This window comes from Amblyomma mixtum, chromosome 10 (assembly GCF_055824585.1).
Source record: "Amblyomma mixtum isolate Tamu chromosome 10, ASM5582458v1, whole genome shotgun sequence".
Lineage (NCBI taxonomy): Eukaryota > Metazoa > Arthropoda > Arachnida > Ixodida > Ixodidae > Amblyomma > Amblyomma mixtum.
The window spans coordinates 81,046,091-81,060,772 of NC_143021.1; the positions used below are offsets into that span (position 1 = coordinate 81,046,091).

General features: G+C 49.3%; 1 protein-coding gene across 1 annotated transcript; it reads left to right on the plus strand.

Annotated features, from left to right (window-relative positions):
- Positions 1-2,166: 2,166 nt before the first annotated feature.
- On the plus strand, positions 2,167-7,430 carry LOC149326272 (uncharacterized). Its single transcript, XM_089563218.1, has 2 exons — positions 2,167-3,499; positions 7,299-7,430. The coding sequence occupies exons 1-2, from the start codon at positions 2,402-2,404 to the stop codon at positions 7,428-7,430; spliced, it is 1,230 nt and encodes a 409-aa protein (XP_089419344.1). The 5' UTR covers positions 2,167-2,401.
- The last annotated feature ends 7,252 nt before the right edge of the window (positions 7,431-14,682 follow it).

The window sequence follows — 14,682 nt, forward strand, 5'->3', positions numbered from 1 at the left end:
GGAGGTTTAATGTCTCAAAGCGACTCAGGCTATGAGAGACGCCGTAGTGAAGAGCTGCAGAAATTTCGACCACCTGGGGTTCTTTCCCGTGCACTGACATCGCACAGAACACGAGCCTCTAGAATTTCGCCTCCATCGAAATTCAGCCGCCGCGGCCGGTATCGAACCCCCGTCTTTCGGATAAGCAGCCGAGCACCATAACCGCTGAGCCACCACGGCAGACAGAAACTTATGGAGCACCAAAGAAGTTTCATTCAGCGGCTATCCTAAGGATTCTTCATGCATATGGGATTGCAATGGTCCGTGCATGCCTTCGTATCCTCTTTGTATGTGGGGTGGTACAGCGAAAACTGAAAAGGAGCACCAATACATTTTAATTTAGCTGCTTTCCTAAGGACACTCCCTGCACGTGGGATCGTTTCGCCCCAGATACTTGGAGATTAAATCCGCTTAACTTTAGTAGATCGAGTGTTAACCCCTTTTGTGCAAATATTGCTCCATAAATACAGCACCGGAGGTCCACGAAGCCTAATGTAGGGAAAGCTACGCTTGCTTGGATTTACATGCTTGCTTAGATATATTTGCAACAGACATACACACACAAACAGAAAAATTTACCTCACTCTTGGGCGTTTGCTGAAAACCACCACGCATTTACTAACTCGGTTATACTCACAGCCATTCCCACAGCGTGGATTACAGATACAGCGAGGTCATTGCACTCGGTGATGGCAAGAGCAGTCGATAGGGAAGATCAAGTACGGAATCGAACGCTTTGGATGTTGGGCGCCTGTCTGGTGAGTCTATGCGAGGCGTCGTAAGCTATCATCAACAGAGCGTTTACTCGCAGCAAGGCTTGTCGGGCGTCATCGCATGCAAGCCCCAGAGGTCACGCACCACCATAAGGCCATGGGCAGCCAAGGACACTGATAATGGGTGGCGCGGTGAATATCGCAGCCCATCAGAGTTCGTGACGCGGCAATCACGGTGCGGGAGGCTTCCGTCGTACGCTCCAGGTAATAAAACTCCCCCCCCCCCCCCCCCCCCCCCCAGCAACTGCTTGCCGCAGAACCGGCGCTGCACTTAGCAGCACCTTGGATGACTGACTGTGCGAGCCTTGGCTAAACAAGGACACGAAAGGGACGGAACCACTGTGATTCTAGCCAGAATAGAATACCGCCGCTTGCCGTTATTCGCTGATGCAGACGAAATGATTGATGCGTGTGCGTCTTACTGTCCCAATTCGTTTGTGATTCTGTGCATCAGTGTGCAATACGGCACGCTGTTCTCGGAGACACCATTCTGCAAGCCTACTGCTCGTACTGCGGTTTTACGTACAAGGGGATGTCACGGACGCTGTCAGTCGGAGCGAACATCCTAGCTCGTTTTCATCTTACTGCTTGCTGCTGCGAACTGTTAAGTCTGCTTCATTTGGTGACTGCATAAAACTATTGCTGTCCTCTGTCTTCCCTGACCAGGTGGTTCAAGGCAGCCCGCCACTAATTTTTAAAAACAGGCTTTTTTACCCATTAGGACGGTTTATGTGACATAGTAATACTGGCGCTGGCGGACATCAGAAAACAGGTGAATAACGTTAACTAGGAACATTTTTTGTTTTGTTTTTTTCGTAGGAGGTTGTGGCCGAGTACTACAACCAAATACTGCTCTGGCGAGGGAGTACGATCGGTTCTGCTCACCGAGATCAGGCCGCACTATAGGCCTAGTTATGCAATTCCACAGACACCCTGATTTTCTTTTTTTGTATCCGGTGGACAATTACGTAGGCAAAGGGATTCGAACCGCGGTCCTCATGCACGCGAGGCAGCTGCTCTACGTCATCCCTGTGGGGATATTGTGGCCGCAGCTGGCACATGACAGGGACAATTGCGGAGATCTGTCCTGCAAGAAGGCGTTGTCATGCTGCTGATGATGATGAGTAACATATTTGATTCATTAGTGATAATTAAGGTTTTCCTATTCAAGTTAGACTCCCGAAAGCGCGACAACACTAGGCCGTCTGCCGCAATAAATGTACTCGTCTCGCTCGAAAAGACATCCGCTTTTAAAAAGTCCGAGCGCAAAGCAATGCCTCTCCCCCATCCCCCCAGCTCCGTCGCTTCATGGCGCAAGTGCCATGTTACCTTCTCTGTACCGCCGGCCTTTCGGTACTGTCACCGCTTCTCGGCTTCTTTTCATGCGCAACAAGCGCCCAAGAGCTCACCTCTTATGTACAACGTTTCCTAAAGGTGAGCGCTTTCCAACCGCTACAACCATTACTAGATCCAGTCCTCACTTCTGACCGCACCGACGTCGTAAAGTTCGCTCCTCGCCAGCCGCCGCGCTGGGCCTCGCCTCGCTGGAGGCTAGGCCTATCACCGGCAGCGCACCTACCCCAACAGCCATGGAGGTGCAAGCGCAGGGCGACAACCTCGACCCTGAAACGTCCAGACCCAGTGAGTGGACCGCAGTACTCCGCGCATACCAGGTTCGAGAACCAAGCCCGAATACCCTGGTTGGACCCACACAAACAGCCGTGTCCGCCGTCGGTGCTCAGGCCGAGGCTGCCCCTGCGCCCTTTAAGCCGACGTACCGTGCTCAACAGCAACAGCTGCGCGTGTCGCACGCAGTCTCGCAGCGAAGTAAACACCTTGCTTCACTCCCGCCCGGCACTATACGGGTAGTTTTTCGACCGAGAGGCGGGCTCGCTTTGAACGGAGCCATGGCGCAGCCCCTCATGCAAGCCCTGCAAGTCACCGCCGATGGCCGAGACCTAGGGGACATTCACCTCCGGATCCATCCTACGAATAACACATTCACCGTCGCTACCTACCAGGAGACAACCGCCCTGCACCTCGTCCAACTCAAGGAAGTGGTGCTCCAAGGAACCAGTTACCCTATCGCCGCCTACATCGCACCGCCGCCAGCAGCGGTACGTGGAGTCATCTCGCAGGCCTACTGGGCGGAAACCCCGGAGCAGATGCTACGAGACCTCCAGACCCGCAACCCGGACGCTGATATTATCGCAGCACGCAGAATGGGGAGGACGCTCTCCATATTAATCACTTTTGCGCATGGGCCAGTCCCTCATACCATACGCTACATAAGTGTGGTTTATAGATGCACGGCGTACAAGAGCAGTCCAGATGCCTGCACCAACTGTCGCCGACCGGGCCACAGATATGATGTCTGCCCCCACCCCAAGACTGGTCTCTGCACGCGGTGCGGGGACAAGCATGACCCGCAAGCTGTTCCTTCCTGCATCCCGATCTGCATTCTGTGTGGGGGCGAGCACCTCACGGGTACCGGCTCATGCAAGGCAAGACATACAACTCCGAAACAACGCAGCCCGCCGCCACAGAAAACAAAGCCCTTTAGCAAGAAGGACTTTCCCCCGCTGCTGCAAACGACCCTTCCCACTACCTCTACGTGGGCCTCCAAGGCCGCCAGGACTCATTCGCCGACCTCCCAGGACCACGAAGTGCCTGCTCTGCGGGAAGAGGTAAGGCAGCTCAAGGCAGCCATCTCTACCTCCACCCGCGCTGTACCCCCAACTCCTCCACCCTCATCCTCTCCACCCACCTTGCCACCTGTCGAACCTCCTTCGAAAAAGAGGAGGCCTGATGAGACGCCAGCACAACCCATAGACTTGGAAGCAAAATTTCAGGACTTCGCCAAAAACTTAGAAGCTAGGCTCGCAGAGCGCATTACTGCACAGGTCACTGCACAGTGCCAAATTCTGATTGAAACTACCATTACCCGTTTAATGGCTACTGTCATAACTAGCATCATGGCCAAGGTAGAGGAGCGTTTACCTCTCCTTGTTCATAGCCTCTCACCGGCCTCTCCTCCCACAGTGCCACCCTCCACACCCCTCCTTCGCCCCTCCACCCTACAGCATGGCCCCTCCGACGGACCATAATTCTTTACATATTATTCAATGGAACTGCAACTGCAGGGGCTTTCGGCGTAAGCGCGATCCTCTGCTGCAGATTATCGCTACCTCCTCATCCCCACCAGACATCATCGCAATTCAGGACGCAAACGTTTGCAAACAACTTCCAGGATACGCTCTTATCCCCTCGGACTCTACTGATCTTCCTCGGGTGGTCACATACGTCTGCAACTCTTTGCATTACATGGAACACACAATTACCACACCTATCGCTCACACCTTCATCGAAATTTTACCTCCAACCCCTGCTCAATCTCCCTTGTTCGTTCTTAACTGCTATCTTCTACCACGGCAGCCAGTTAATCTACTCCCTCCACTCCTCAAATCCGTGACGCAATTGGCTGGATCAAATCCCCTACTCATTGCTGGTGACTTCAACTGCGCACACGTGGAATGGGGCTATCGGCGCACAAACCACAGAGGCACAGTTCTCTGCAATGAAATGATGGTGCTCCACTTGTCCATCTTTAATGATTTCAGCCTGCCTACGCGGGTTGGTAACAGTGTTACTACAGATACCAGCCCAGATCTCACGCTTGGAAGAAATGTGGCCCACCTCCAGTGGGAAAGAACCCAAACCACACTAGGCAGCGACCACCACCTAATTCGCATAACACTAAGCTATCGCCGCCCTCAGCGCAAATTTACCGTTAGACAAACTAATTGGGACCAGCTACGAAAATTTCGCCAGGAACATGTACAGTCAACACAGGTACCCTTCGACCTAGACACATGGACTGCCCAGTTACAGGAGGACATTCGCCAACATACCCAAACGCTAGACACTACCCCAGACACCCCCGTAATTGACAGTAAGCTCGCGCACCTCCTTCAAGCTCAAGAACGCATAACACACAGATGGAAAACTCAAAAACACAATAGGAAACTAAAACTCAAACTGGCACAGCTTCAGACCCAAATAGAACACCACAGTACCACTCTTTGCAAAGCTAACTGGAATCAGATTTGTGACAATCTCCGCGGCAATCTCTCCACAACCCGTGCCTGGCACCTCTTACGCCACATGCTAGACCCCACGAAATCTAAAACCCAGACACGCCTTAGCATTCGCCGCCTTACTCATAACCACAGGCAGGACACGAACGCCTTCCTCGCGCAGGTGAAATCAACATATACCACCCCAGGTGACCCTTGCAAGCACCCCGAATACACGGGTCCACCTCAACCCCAGCTTGACGCCCCTATTACAGAGGCGGAATTTCGGGCAGCCCTTTTGAAATTACGCAATACTGCACCCGGGGAAGATCAAATTACCAATGCTGCCATCCGAAACCTTGACGATGCCTCCATATCTCATCTAGTCACCCACTTTAACGAGTGCTGGAAGTCAGGTACACTCCCTGCCACCTGGAAGCATGGAAAAATCATATTTATTCCTAAACCCCACAAACCCATCAACATAGAGAATATCCGACCAATTTCTCTGACATCTTGTCTCGGCAAGGCATTCGAACACATAATTCTTGCCCGAATAACCACGTACATGGAAGACAACCACCTTTTTCCGCACAGCATGGTGGTCTTTCGTGCGCATCTATCAGCACAGGATGCCCTACTACAAATTACACATGACGTGCTTGATGACACGATCCCCCACCTCACTAAAGCTATTCTGGCGGTTGACCTCACAAAGGCATTTGACAGGATTCGACATGATGCCATTTTGCGAGAACTACAGGCACTACAGGTAGGCTCAAATACCTACAACTACGTTCGCGCCTTTCTCTCGGGCCGCACTGCCTCCCTGCACATAGCTGAGCTGAGCACACCACCCTATACACTCGGCGAGCTTGGAACACCCCAAGGCGCGGTCCTCTCCCCCCTTCTATTTAATATTGCTCTCATCCCCCTAGCTCATAAACTCGCTCTCATCACACACCTAAGGCATACCTTGTACGCTGATGATATTACGGCATGGACCACTCACGGATCTGATGGAGAAATTAAGGAAACTCTTCAATTAGCAGCTGACACCATCTCCGCTCATGCGTCATCTATTGGGCTCGAATGCTCCCCCTCTAAATCCGCGCTTCTCCTCATAAGACGGAAATCTGCAGCTAATTCGCCCATTCAAATCACTTTGCAAGGAACCCCTATCCCCGTCACCCCCACCCTCCGTATCCTTGGCCTTTACTTGCAGGATTCCGGACGCAATGATCATACCCTTAAAACACTCAAGGCCTCCACGCAATCCGTGTTGCAACTTCTACGCCGCGTATCCTCCCTGCACAAAGGTTTAGACGAAGCGGACAGCATGAAAGTAGTGCATGCTTTTACGCTTAGCCGCATTTTATACGCCACCCCATATCTTAAGCTGAACCGCATAGAAACAGAGCGAGTGAACGCCATGATTCGTCTAGCAACCAAGGCAGCCTTAAACCTACCCCGCAGCACTAGCACAGCCAAGCTCCTTGAATTAGGCATGCATAACACCATTCAGGAACTAGTAGACGCGCACCTTCAGACACAGTATCTAAGACTTGCCGCGAGCGCAACTGGCAGGCATATCCTCGCTTCCCTTCGCATCAACATTCCCGCTAATCAGACATCCCTTATAGCCATTCCTCGACACATTCATACCCCCCTCGTTGTGAAACCCCTTCCCCGGAACATTCATCCCCAGTACCACATCCCTCGCCGCATGGCTCGCGCTACGGCCCTACACAAGTATTACGGACAAGCCCAGGACGCCATTTGGGTAGACGCCGCGTGCACAACTCATGAAGCTGTAGCAGTTGGTTACAATCCAGCCCTAGCACAGCCCCTCACACACCGCCTTCCCTCGGGCTGTACGTCTGAGGAGGCAGAGGAAACCGCCATCGCCCTAGCCCTTGTACATTCCAATGCAAACTACATCTTTAGCGACTCCAAAACGGCTCTGTTCAACTTCGCGAGAGGCAGGATTCACGCCCCTGCTTGGAAGTTGTTGAACACCCCCTCCAAAAACTTACCACGCAGGGTAGAGCTCCAGTGGGTGCCGGCTCACTCTGGGAATCCAGGAAACGAGGCTGCCGATAAATTGGCCCGAGGTTTGATTTGCCGGGCTCAGGACGGCCTCGGTCCAGGTTTCTCGAGAGAGCGGGCGCACACCTTTGCAGAGCTCACGCAAATGCCCCGCTTGGACCGTCGGACTTACCCTCCTCCACACCCCTCCCTTACCCATTCCCAACAGATCCTCTGGAGACGCCTCCAGACCCGCTCTCTCTCATCCCCTCAGCTGCTATCCCACTACTGTGGCACCTCCCCTGCATGCACCCTGTGCGGCGACCCTCACGCCACACTCTCCCACATCCTTTTCGCCTGCCCTGCTGATCCTCCCCCGCAGGGACAGCCCGCGTTATCAAGTTGGGAGGACTGGGAGGTCGTGCTCTCGTCTCCGGACCCGCCATCGCAGCTTGCTGCGGTGCTTCGGGGTGCCGACGTCATGGACAAACACCGCATGAACGTTACGACGTAGAGTGGGACCGTGCGGTGGTCCAGGGACCCAAGGGGGTCTAAACACACTTGCCATGATAAAGTTTTTCTCTCTCTCTCTCTCTCTGTACCGCCCGCGCTCGAGATTCCTTCAGTTCAGAGAGACGCATTAGGTGAACGAAGAACGAAGCGTCCGATGCACATCCTAGCAACTCAGCAGCAGTGAAATTCATCTCCTTGTTTCACTTGGCTTATGCGCCAAGGAGGCCAGCGGTGGAAAAAGTAATTTGCGCTGGATGCAGCGCTTTAATCGGCGCCTCTGTAGTCACCAACATAGTAACTAAAGCCTTTACTCCAATCATATTTCTGGCCAGTGGCGACTCCGGCCGCCACTACCCGCTTTCCACCCGCTTTGCAATCGAGAAGAAACAAGGTCTAGGTGAAGAGTTATTCCATAGGGAGCAAGAAAATGGCAGTGTTCAATTCATTGCATATTTTTAGTTCTTAATGCTCCCGCAAAAATCACCAAATTCGCTCTCATTGCAGAAAAAACAGCACAGTTGTTTCTTTCTGGTCTTTACAGGCAATAATCTCGGCAGTCAATGACTAGTGCTGCATGAAGAAAACGTCTCAACGAAAATAGAGCGGAAAAATTTTCCAACAAAAAAATCCCGAAATGGCAAGAATTATACTGTTGCCGCCTAATGGGCTGTAAATTTAAGGATACTCAAAAGAGAAATCTGAATTCGTCTTTTTATCACGAAAACTTGATCTGCACATTCCAAGCATTCCTAGAAACATCAAATTATTGTCCTGTGCGACCGATTTCCCTAATTTAAATCTCATTAAACGTTCAGACTCCCGCCTTTTTATGACTCACCGCTGAAGGAAGGAGTCAACTAACGCGTGGACAGCCTTTCAGGCGGTCTCTTGGGGGATTCACTTTGGATTTTATTTTGTTTTCGGTTTCCGGGAATAAATTTATCCAGTCACACACAACATAGCTGCAAATTAGGCACCCGGAAATAAAAATATGCGTGGACTCTTTGCTTTCGCCGATCGCTACGTATCACTCCGTCGGTGGCAGAGCGGCAAGCAGACACGGGACTGGCAGAAAGCCAATCCACGAGTTCGCTGGCTCCTCCTGCTGTCAGCGGAGAGTTCAAAAAAGGCGGGAGCTGGGACATTTCATCCGATTTAAATTAGAGAAATTTGCCGCACAGAACAATAGTTCGGAGTTTCTAAGGATGCTAGGAACGTAGAGATAGAGTTCTCGCGGTAAAAAGACGTTCAGGTTTATCTGAAGTGCACCTTTAATACAAAACTTGTCGGAATGCAGTTGAAACCGCGTGACATTTCTGAAACATATACGAATTTGAGCACCCAGACCACTTATCACTTTTCTGCCGTACTGCCATTCCCGCTCATAGCATGCTCCCCCCGGTTTCAAATAGTCGCACATTCCGGCATTCATGCTCTGTTTAGCATCTACTCTTAGACGCTGTGAGCTTGGAAAACTGAGTTTCTTCCAGAGCAGCTGAAGGTCCGAGCTAAAGGTGGGTCCTCGGTCTGGCTCTGTGGGGTTGGATGACACGATACAATAATGTTAATGTCAGGTTCGTGCCTGTACAGGTAGCTTTTTTTTAACTTTACAGATTTTTATTTGAAAACTACGAAAAGTTCATAAGTGCGGTATGTTGAGCTTGTTTGTACGTCAAGGCAGACAATGTATACCTCATACGGATCAGTAATTACCAGAATAATTAGCTTAAATTAACTAAAAACTTTAGTTAAAAAATAGAAAACCTTTAGGAAAACTTAATCTGGGCTTTATAGAGCGCAGCTCTTTGGCGCCCGTTTCTGCGTTTCGCGACGTCGCCCTCGTCGTTGTCTGTTGTACCCAACAGTGAACACCTTACTCACGTTTTAACCTGCGAAACGAATGGAGCGGGAGCTTGGAAAGCTGAGGGAAGGCGTATAACTGCCCTCTCGGAACAGTGGACACCTCAATCCTGCTTTAAGCTACGTTTCGGTAGTGACAGGTGTGCGCTGCAAGCGTCAGTATTGACAACCTTGTGCCATTTTAAGGAAAGAAAGTGCGCCTAACTGGATCCCTGGGTCGAAGGACGCCTTAGTCGCGCTTTTAGGTACGTGGGTGATGAGAGAGAGATGTTGGCAGCAGGCATTGACAACGTTGTGCCAGAAGCCATAGGCCGTCGGCGTTCATTGTGTTCATTGGCGTTGGCGTTGACAAAGTTTTACGCTCCAATAATTTCAAGGAAAGGAAGTGCACATAATTGGATCCCTGGGTCAGTGGATGCCTCAATCGCCCTTATGGATACGTTGGGCGATGAGAGACAGATGTGGGCTGCGTGCGTTAGGGCTGACAATGGTGAGCGAACTCTCGCGATCAACCATTAACTGCCACCCGCCAGGGTGGCAGGGTTGGTGTGGACTTTAATCTAGATATAAAAACAAACAGGAATTTGTTACCCCTTATGCGGGAGAATATCCCGTTCCTCTCGCTCGTAACGCTTCCCAGGGCTGTGACAACCTCGCGAATTACTTGCATAGACCTCACCTTTGAGAGCCAGGTATTGGTGCAGCAAGTCTTGCATATATCCATCTATTTATCCGACCAAAATGTTTTCTTGATGACAATCAAGAGCTGTTAGTGCAGTATTTCTTGGAGAAGGAATATGTGCGAAAAATAAGTTGTCTGTAATTGTACATACAGTCGCGAGCAAAAAATATCAGCACAGATCATTGGCGATCAGAATTCGTATATCTCACCGCGCGGCGCTGCGGTACGCAGACCTGCCTAACGGGCCGTTTCCATGTTTGCAGCGTAGGGGGGACGGCATGAAGTAACTTTATCAAGCGTGCACCGCCCGAGCGTTGAAGTGCCGATCCTACATGACTGTGCTTGCGGCATTTATTTTAGATAGATAGATAGATAGATTGATATTTATTTTAGACAACAAGGTCTCGGATAGAGGGGCAAAAGGCAGATGCACTCTGCCTGACGGGGCCCAAGCACCCGACACAATGCTCAGGACAAGCGGCAAAAGAATAGCGAGCAAAAAGATTTTGGCTCGGTTATCATGAGCAAAGATGGCCTCTTTTTATTACTGTTTTTTTATGCCCGCGATGGTTTGTCAAAAGGAACTCGCGGGAACAATAGATGAGAGCGCTGCTTTTAGCCAGTAATTTTGCTGTCCGTGGCAGTCCGCTGAACCCCCCTATTACTGTAGAATGGAAACGGCCCGGCACTCTCCTTATCAGCCTCTTCGCCACCCGCAGCGACACGCGTTGTCATTCCGCCGCTCTGGTGTTCCGTCATGTGTGCTAATCTTTTTTACCCGCGACTTTACATGTCTTGCTCGAACTCTTTGCCTTAATCTATCGAGAAGCTCAAACAGCTGATCAGTTGCGTTCAAATTTCGCATTAGGAGGTAACGTAATCATCGGCAATTTTTTTTTGCTACGAAAACAAATTACAACTGCCACCGCGCCATCCCTTGTATACGCCGCCCTACTCTGATCGAATCGTATGTTCTGAACCGTACGTAAGAGGCTGGGGGCCGGTGCTTTCGTGGTGCTCACTGTGGGCATTGGGTACACCTTGCATGATGGGTCAAGTGCTGTGACACTTTTTTTCAGTGATCGAAGCTCCTGTGTCGCTGAGTGGGATGTCGCTCCAGCAAGTTTAGTGGTCGCCGATCAGGGTAAAAAAATGGAGTAAAACTCACGCCCGCCAAGCAATAGGACGATAATCAAAAATGCAGAAGGGGAGAGGAATCGGACATATTGATGGTAATGACAGAAGAAGCAAATAAAGCCTTTTAAACAATGCAAAGAGGTAACTCATCTAATAAGGAGGTAAGACCAGACCTGTTGAATGTCGGTTGGTAGATTGTGCTAGAAAAGAGACCACCTTTATACGCAATGCGTCATGACCTCGACCGCACCGGTACCTTGGAAGACGCTAATATTGTTTTCAAGCATAATAACGGGACGTGAAGTACTTGAAGATTTACACACATTATTAGACTTGAGCCCACCAAAGGCCCCGGCTGGTTTTCGTAAAGGCTATTCACACTATTGCCGCGAATGTTTGTAGTGTTTCTTTGTTCATTCTTCAAAGCTGCTGGTATGCCGCTTTATCGCTTTGTTCGTGATGCAAGACGCGCCTAGATTTATCTCGATGGATCGCATCCGGGCGGAGCCGATTCTACGTTGCTCCAGAGTGTTCTAGTAACTTTCCGAGCTTTATCTCGAATATTCGCTATCAGCTTTAAAAATAACATGACCGAGAGCGGCCCACATTCCGTTTGACGACCGCCGAGCACGCTTGTTACTACGCCGCCATCGAGTGATTCAGTTCTTTGCGGGCGCAATTCAGCCCAAATCACTCGATGCCAGCAAACCTTAGTTTTCCAATGCCCTCAGAAAACTTTTAATGAAAAAAAAACGTCTTTTCCGTCTTGCAAAGCATTCTCCCAGTGTCTCAAGGTGGGATAAGTATTTCGCGTGTCTTTGCGAATACACGAGACTTTTACGAAGCTCAAAAAAGAAATTTTACCACCAGGACTTGCTAGAAATCATGCGCTCCAATCCAAAGAAATTCTGGAATCTCCTTACGCCAGGAAATAGGTCTACGCATCACATCTCCTTGGTTAACCCGGATGGCTCTGTGGTCGCATCAGGCTAACGCAGTGCTGTAATGAACTCTTATTTCTCCTCGGTTTTCACCAATGAATCTACTTCAGACATTCCTCCTGTATCGAAGTTTTCATTTTCGCAAATGCCGCCTGTTACTATAACAGCTAACGGTATTGGAAGCCTCATCGAAAAACTTAAAGTATCAAGTGCCCCGGGACCAGACAATATACCAGTTAAGATACTGAAATGCACCAAGGAAATCTCCAGTCAAATTTTGCAAATAATCTTTGATCAATCTATTGCTACCAGCTTAATTCCGGACGACTGGAAGCTAAGTCGAGTAGTACCAGTTTTTAAAGCAGGCAACCGTCATGATCCGTCCAACTACCGTCCAATTTCTTTAACCTGCATTGCATGCAAACTATTAGAGCATATTATATATTCACAAACCGCATCTCACCTTGATTCTAACTCTTTCTTTTTTTCCAATCAGCACGGCTTCCGATCTGGTTACTCATGCGAAACCCAACTATTCGAATTCACTACCGACCTTAACCTAAACTTAGATTCTTCATTCCAGACAGACGTCATTTACCTTGATTTTTCAAAAGCATTTGATCGTGTACCCCACCAACGCCTTTTAGCTAAACTTTCATGCTTATGCCTCGATCCCCTGATATTAAAATGGATTCGCTGCTTCCTAACTGATCGCTCTCAATTCACTGCTATCGATAATGACAATTCTCCCACAACAAAAGTTTTCTCTGGTGTGCCTCAGGGCTCGGTGCTCGGCCCACTTTTATTTTTAATCTTCATCAATGATCTTCCTTCCGACATTTCATCGACAATTCGTCTTTTCGCAGATGACTGCGTCCTGTACCGCCGCATAACTACTAACAATGATCAGGAATTGCTCCAAAGCGACCTAAACAGGATTGAAAGCTGGTGTTCCACATGGCTAATGACGCTCAACGTAACGAAATGCAAATACATGCAGGTATCACGCAAGCGCACTAATATCGACTACGCTTATTCACTCAGTTCAACCATCCTTACTAAAGCCGAATCATACCGGTATCTTGGCATCCATATCACGAGCAACCTCACTTGGTCCGAGCACATCACGAAGATTGCTGCTGATGCATCTAAAACACTCGGCTTTATCAGACGCAACCTCAGTTTCTCCCCTTCTTCCATTCGCAGCCTAGCCTACAAAACTTTCGTCCGTAGCAAACTTGAATTTGCATCCCCAATATGGAACCCACATCAAGCCTACTTAATAGCCAGCCTAGAAGCCGTCCAAAACCGTGCAGCCCGCTTTATTTCCTCCAACTATGACACCCGCTCTAGCATTACCAAAATAAAATTATCTGCCGACATCGAGCCTCTCGCGCATAGGCGTATAATTGCCCGTTTATCATTATTCCATAAATTGTACTATTGTTTTCCCTCACTTCGACACTCCCTTCTGCTCCCTCCCCTCCGAACATCACGCCGTCTTTTCAACTCCATGAGCATCCTAAGACTTCATGGCTCCTCAAACGCATTTAACAAGTCATTTCTGCCTCTTGCCATTAATGAATGGAATTCACTACCCGAATTAATTGTCACTGAACGCGATGCTCTGAAATTCCGCCAAATGCTGTCATTGCACTTGAAATCCCAATGTGGGTAACTGTTGCCTTTGCGTTTTATTTTTATGTTATGATTGTTTGATATACTACTGCACCTGTCTGCCTGATTTATAAACGTGTTTTTCTTTTTTTTTTCTCTTCCCCAAGCAACGATTGTTTCACTGTATACTTTTTCTTCACTGTATACTTTTTTTCAGTTTTTTTTTTCACTGTTTTACTGTACTTTTTTGTATATGTATTTTTTTTACCTAATAATGTCATTACTTGCTTCGATGTTCGCCCCCCCCCCCCCCCCTTATGTAATACCCCGTCAGGGGTCTTTAAGGGCCATTAAATGATGATGATGATGATGATAAAGAGTTTCCTTTCGAAGCCATTCTCGCTGTTTTCTTGTTCGCCGGACTGCAGCCACCACTACGTGATACTATCGATCAGATCGTAGATAAATGCGCACAATATAGCCCACCCCTATACACAGCCCTCAGAGATTACCAGAAAGCAATTCACTCAGTCGAAATCCCAGCATTCATGCACGTTTTGCGTAACAAGCATGGAGACGAGCCATGTGTAAAAATACGCCAAGGTATCTATACTGGCTGCACAGCTGTCATTGTCCTCTGTAAAGAAAGTACTAAAATAAAAGTAAAGAAGGACACTTTCCGTGCACACACGAATTCTTCACCGCTTTCTAAGAGATGTTTAAATACCTGGACTGGGGAGAGTTGTCAATAAGTGTTAATGGAGAGTGCCTTAGAAGAAAAAATGGGCACCACCCACCTTCTGATACTACCTATCCCTGATTGGTCCGCCAAGCCCACATAACGTCGCAACCAGGCCCCGCATCAACCATAACAAGGCCGATCCCACTGAACACCTTTCAGCACCCAGGGCCTTTCACAGCCATCGCAGCGCGTAAGTTGGACTGCCGTCCCACTCCTACCACTTCCTGCTCATATAATCAAGCCATCCAGGCTCCCTCCGATCCTCAGCTTTCGC

Excerpts from the sequence above, each read along its gene's own strand:
- LOC149326272 (XM_089563218.1), top strand. The coding sequence starts at position 2,402 with ATGGAGGTGCAAGCGCAGGGCGACAACCTCGACCCTGAAACGTCCAGA. Across the intron at positions 3,500-7,298 it reads TGCCTGCTCTGCGGGAAGAG|GGACAGCCCGCGTTATCAAG; the intron begins GTAAGGCAGCTC and ends CCTCCCCCGCAG.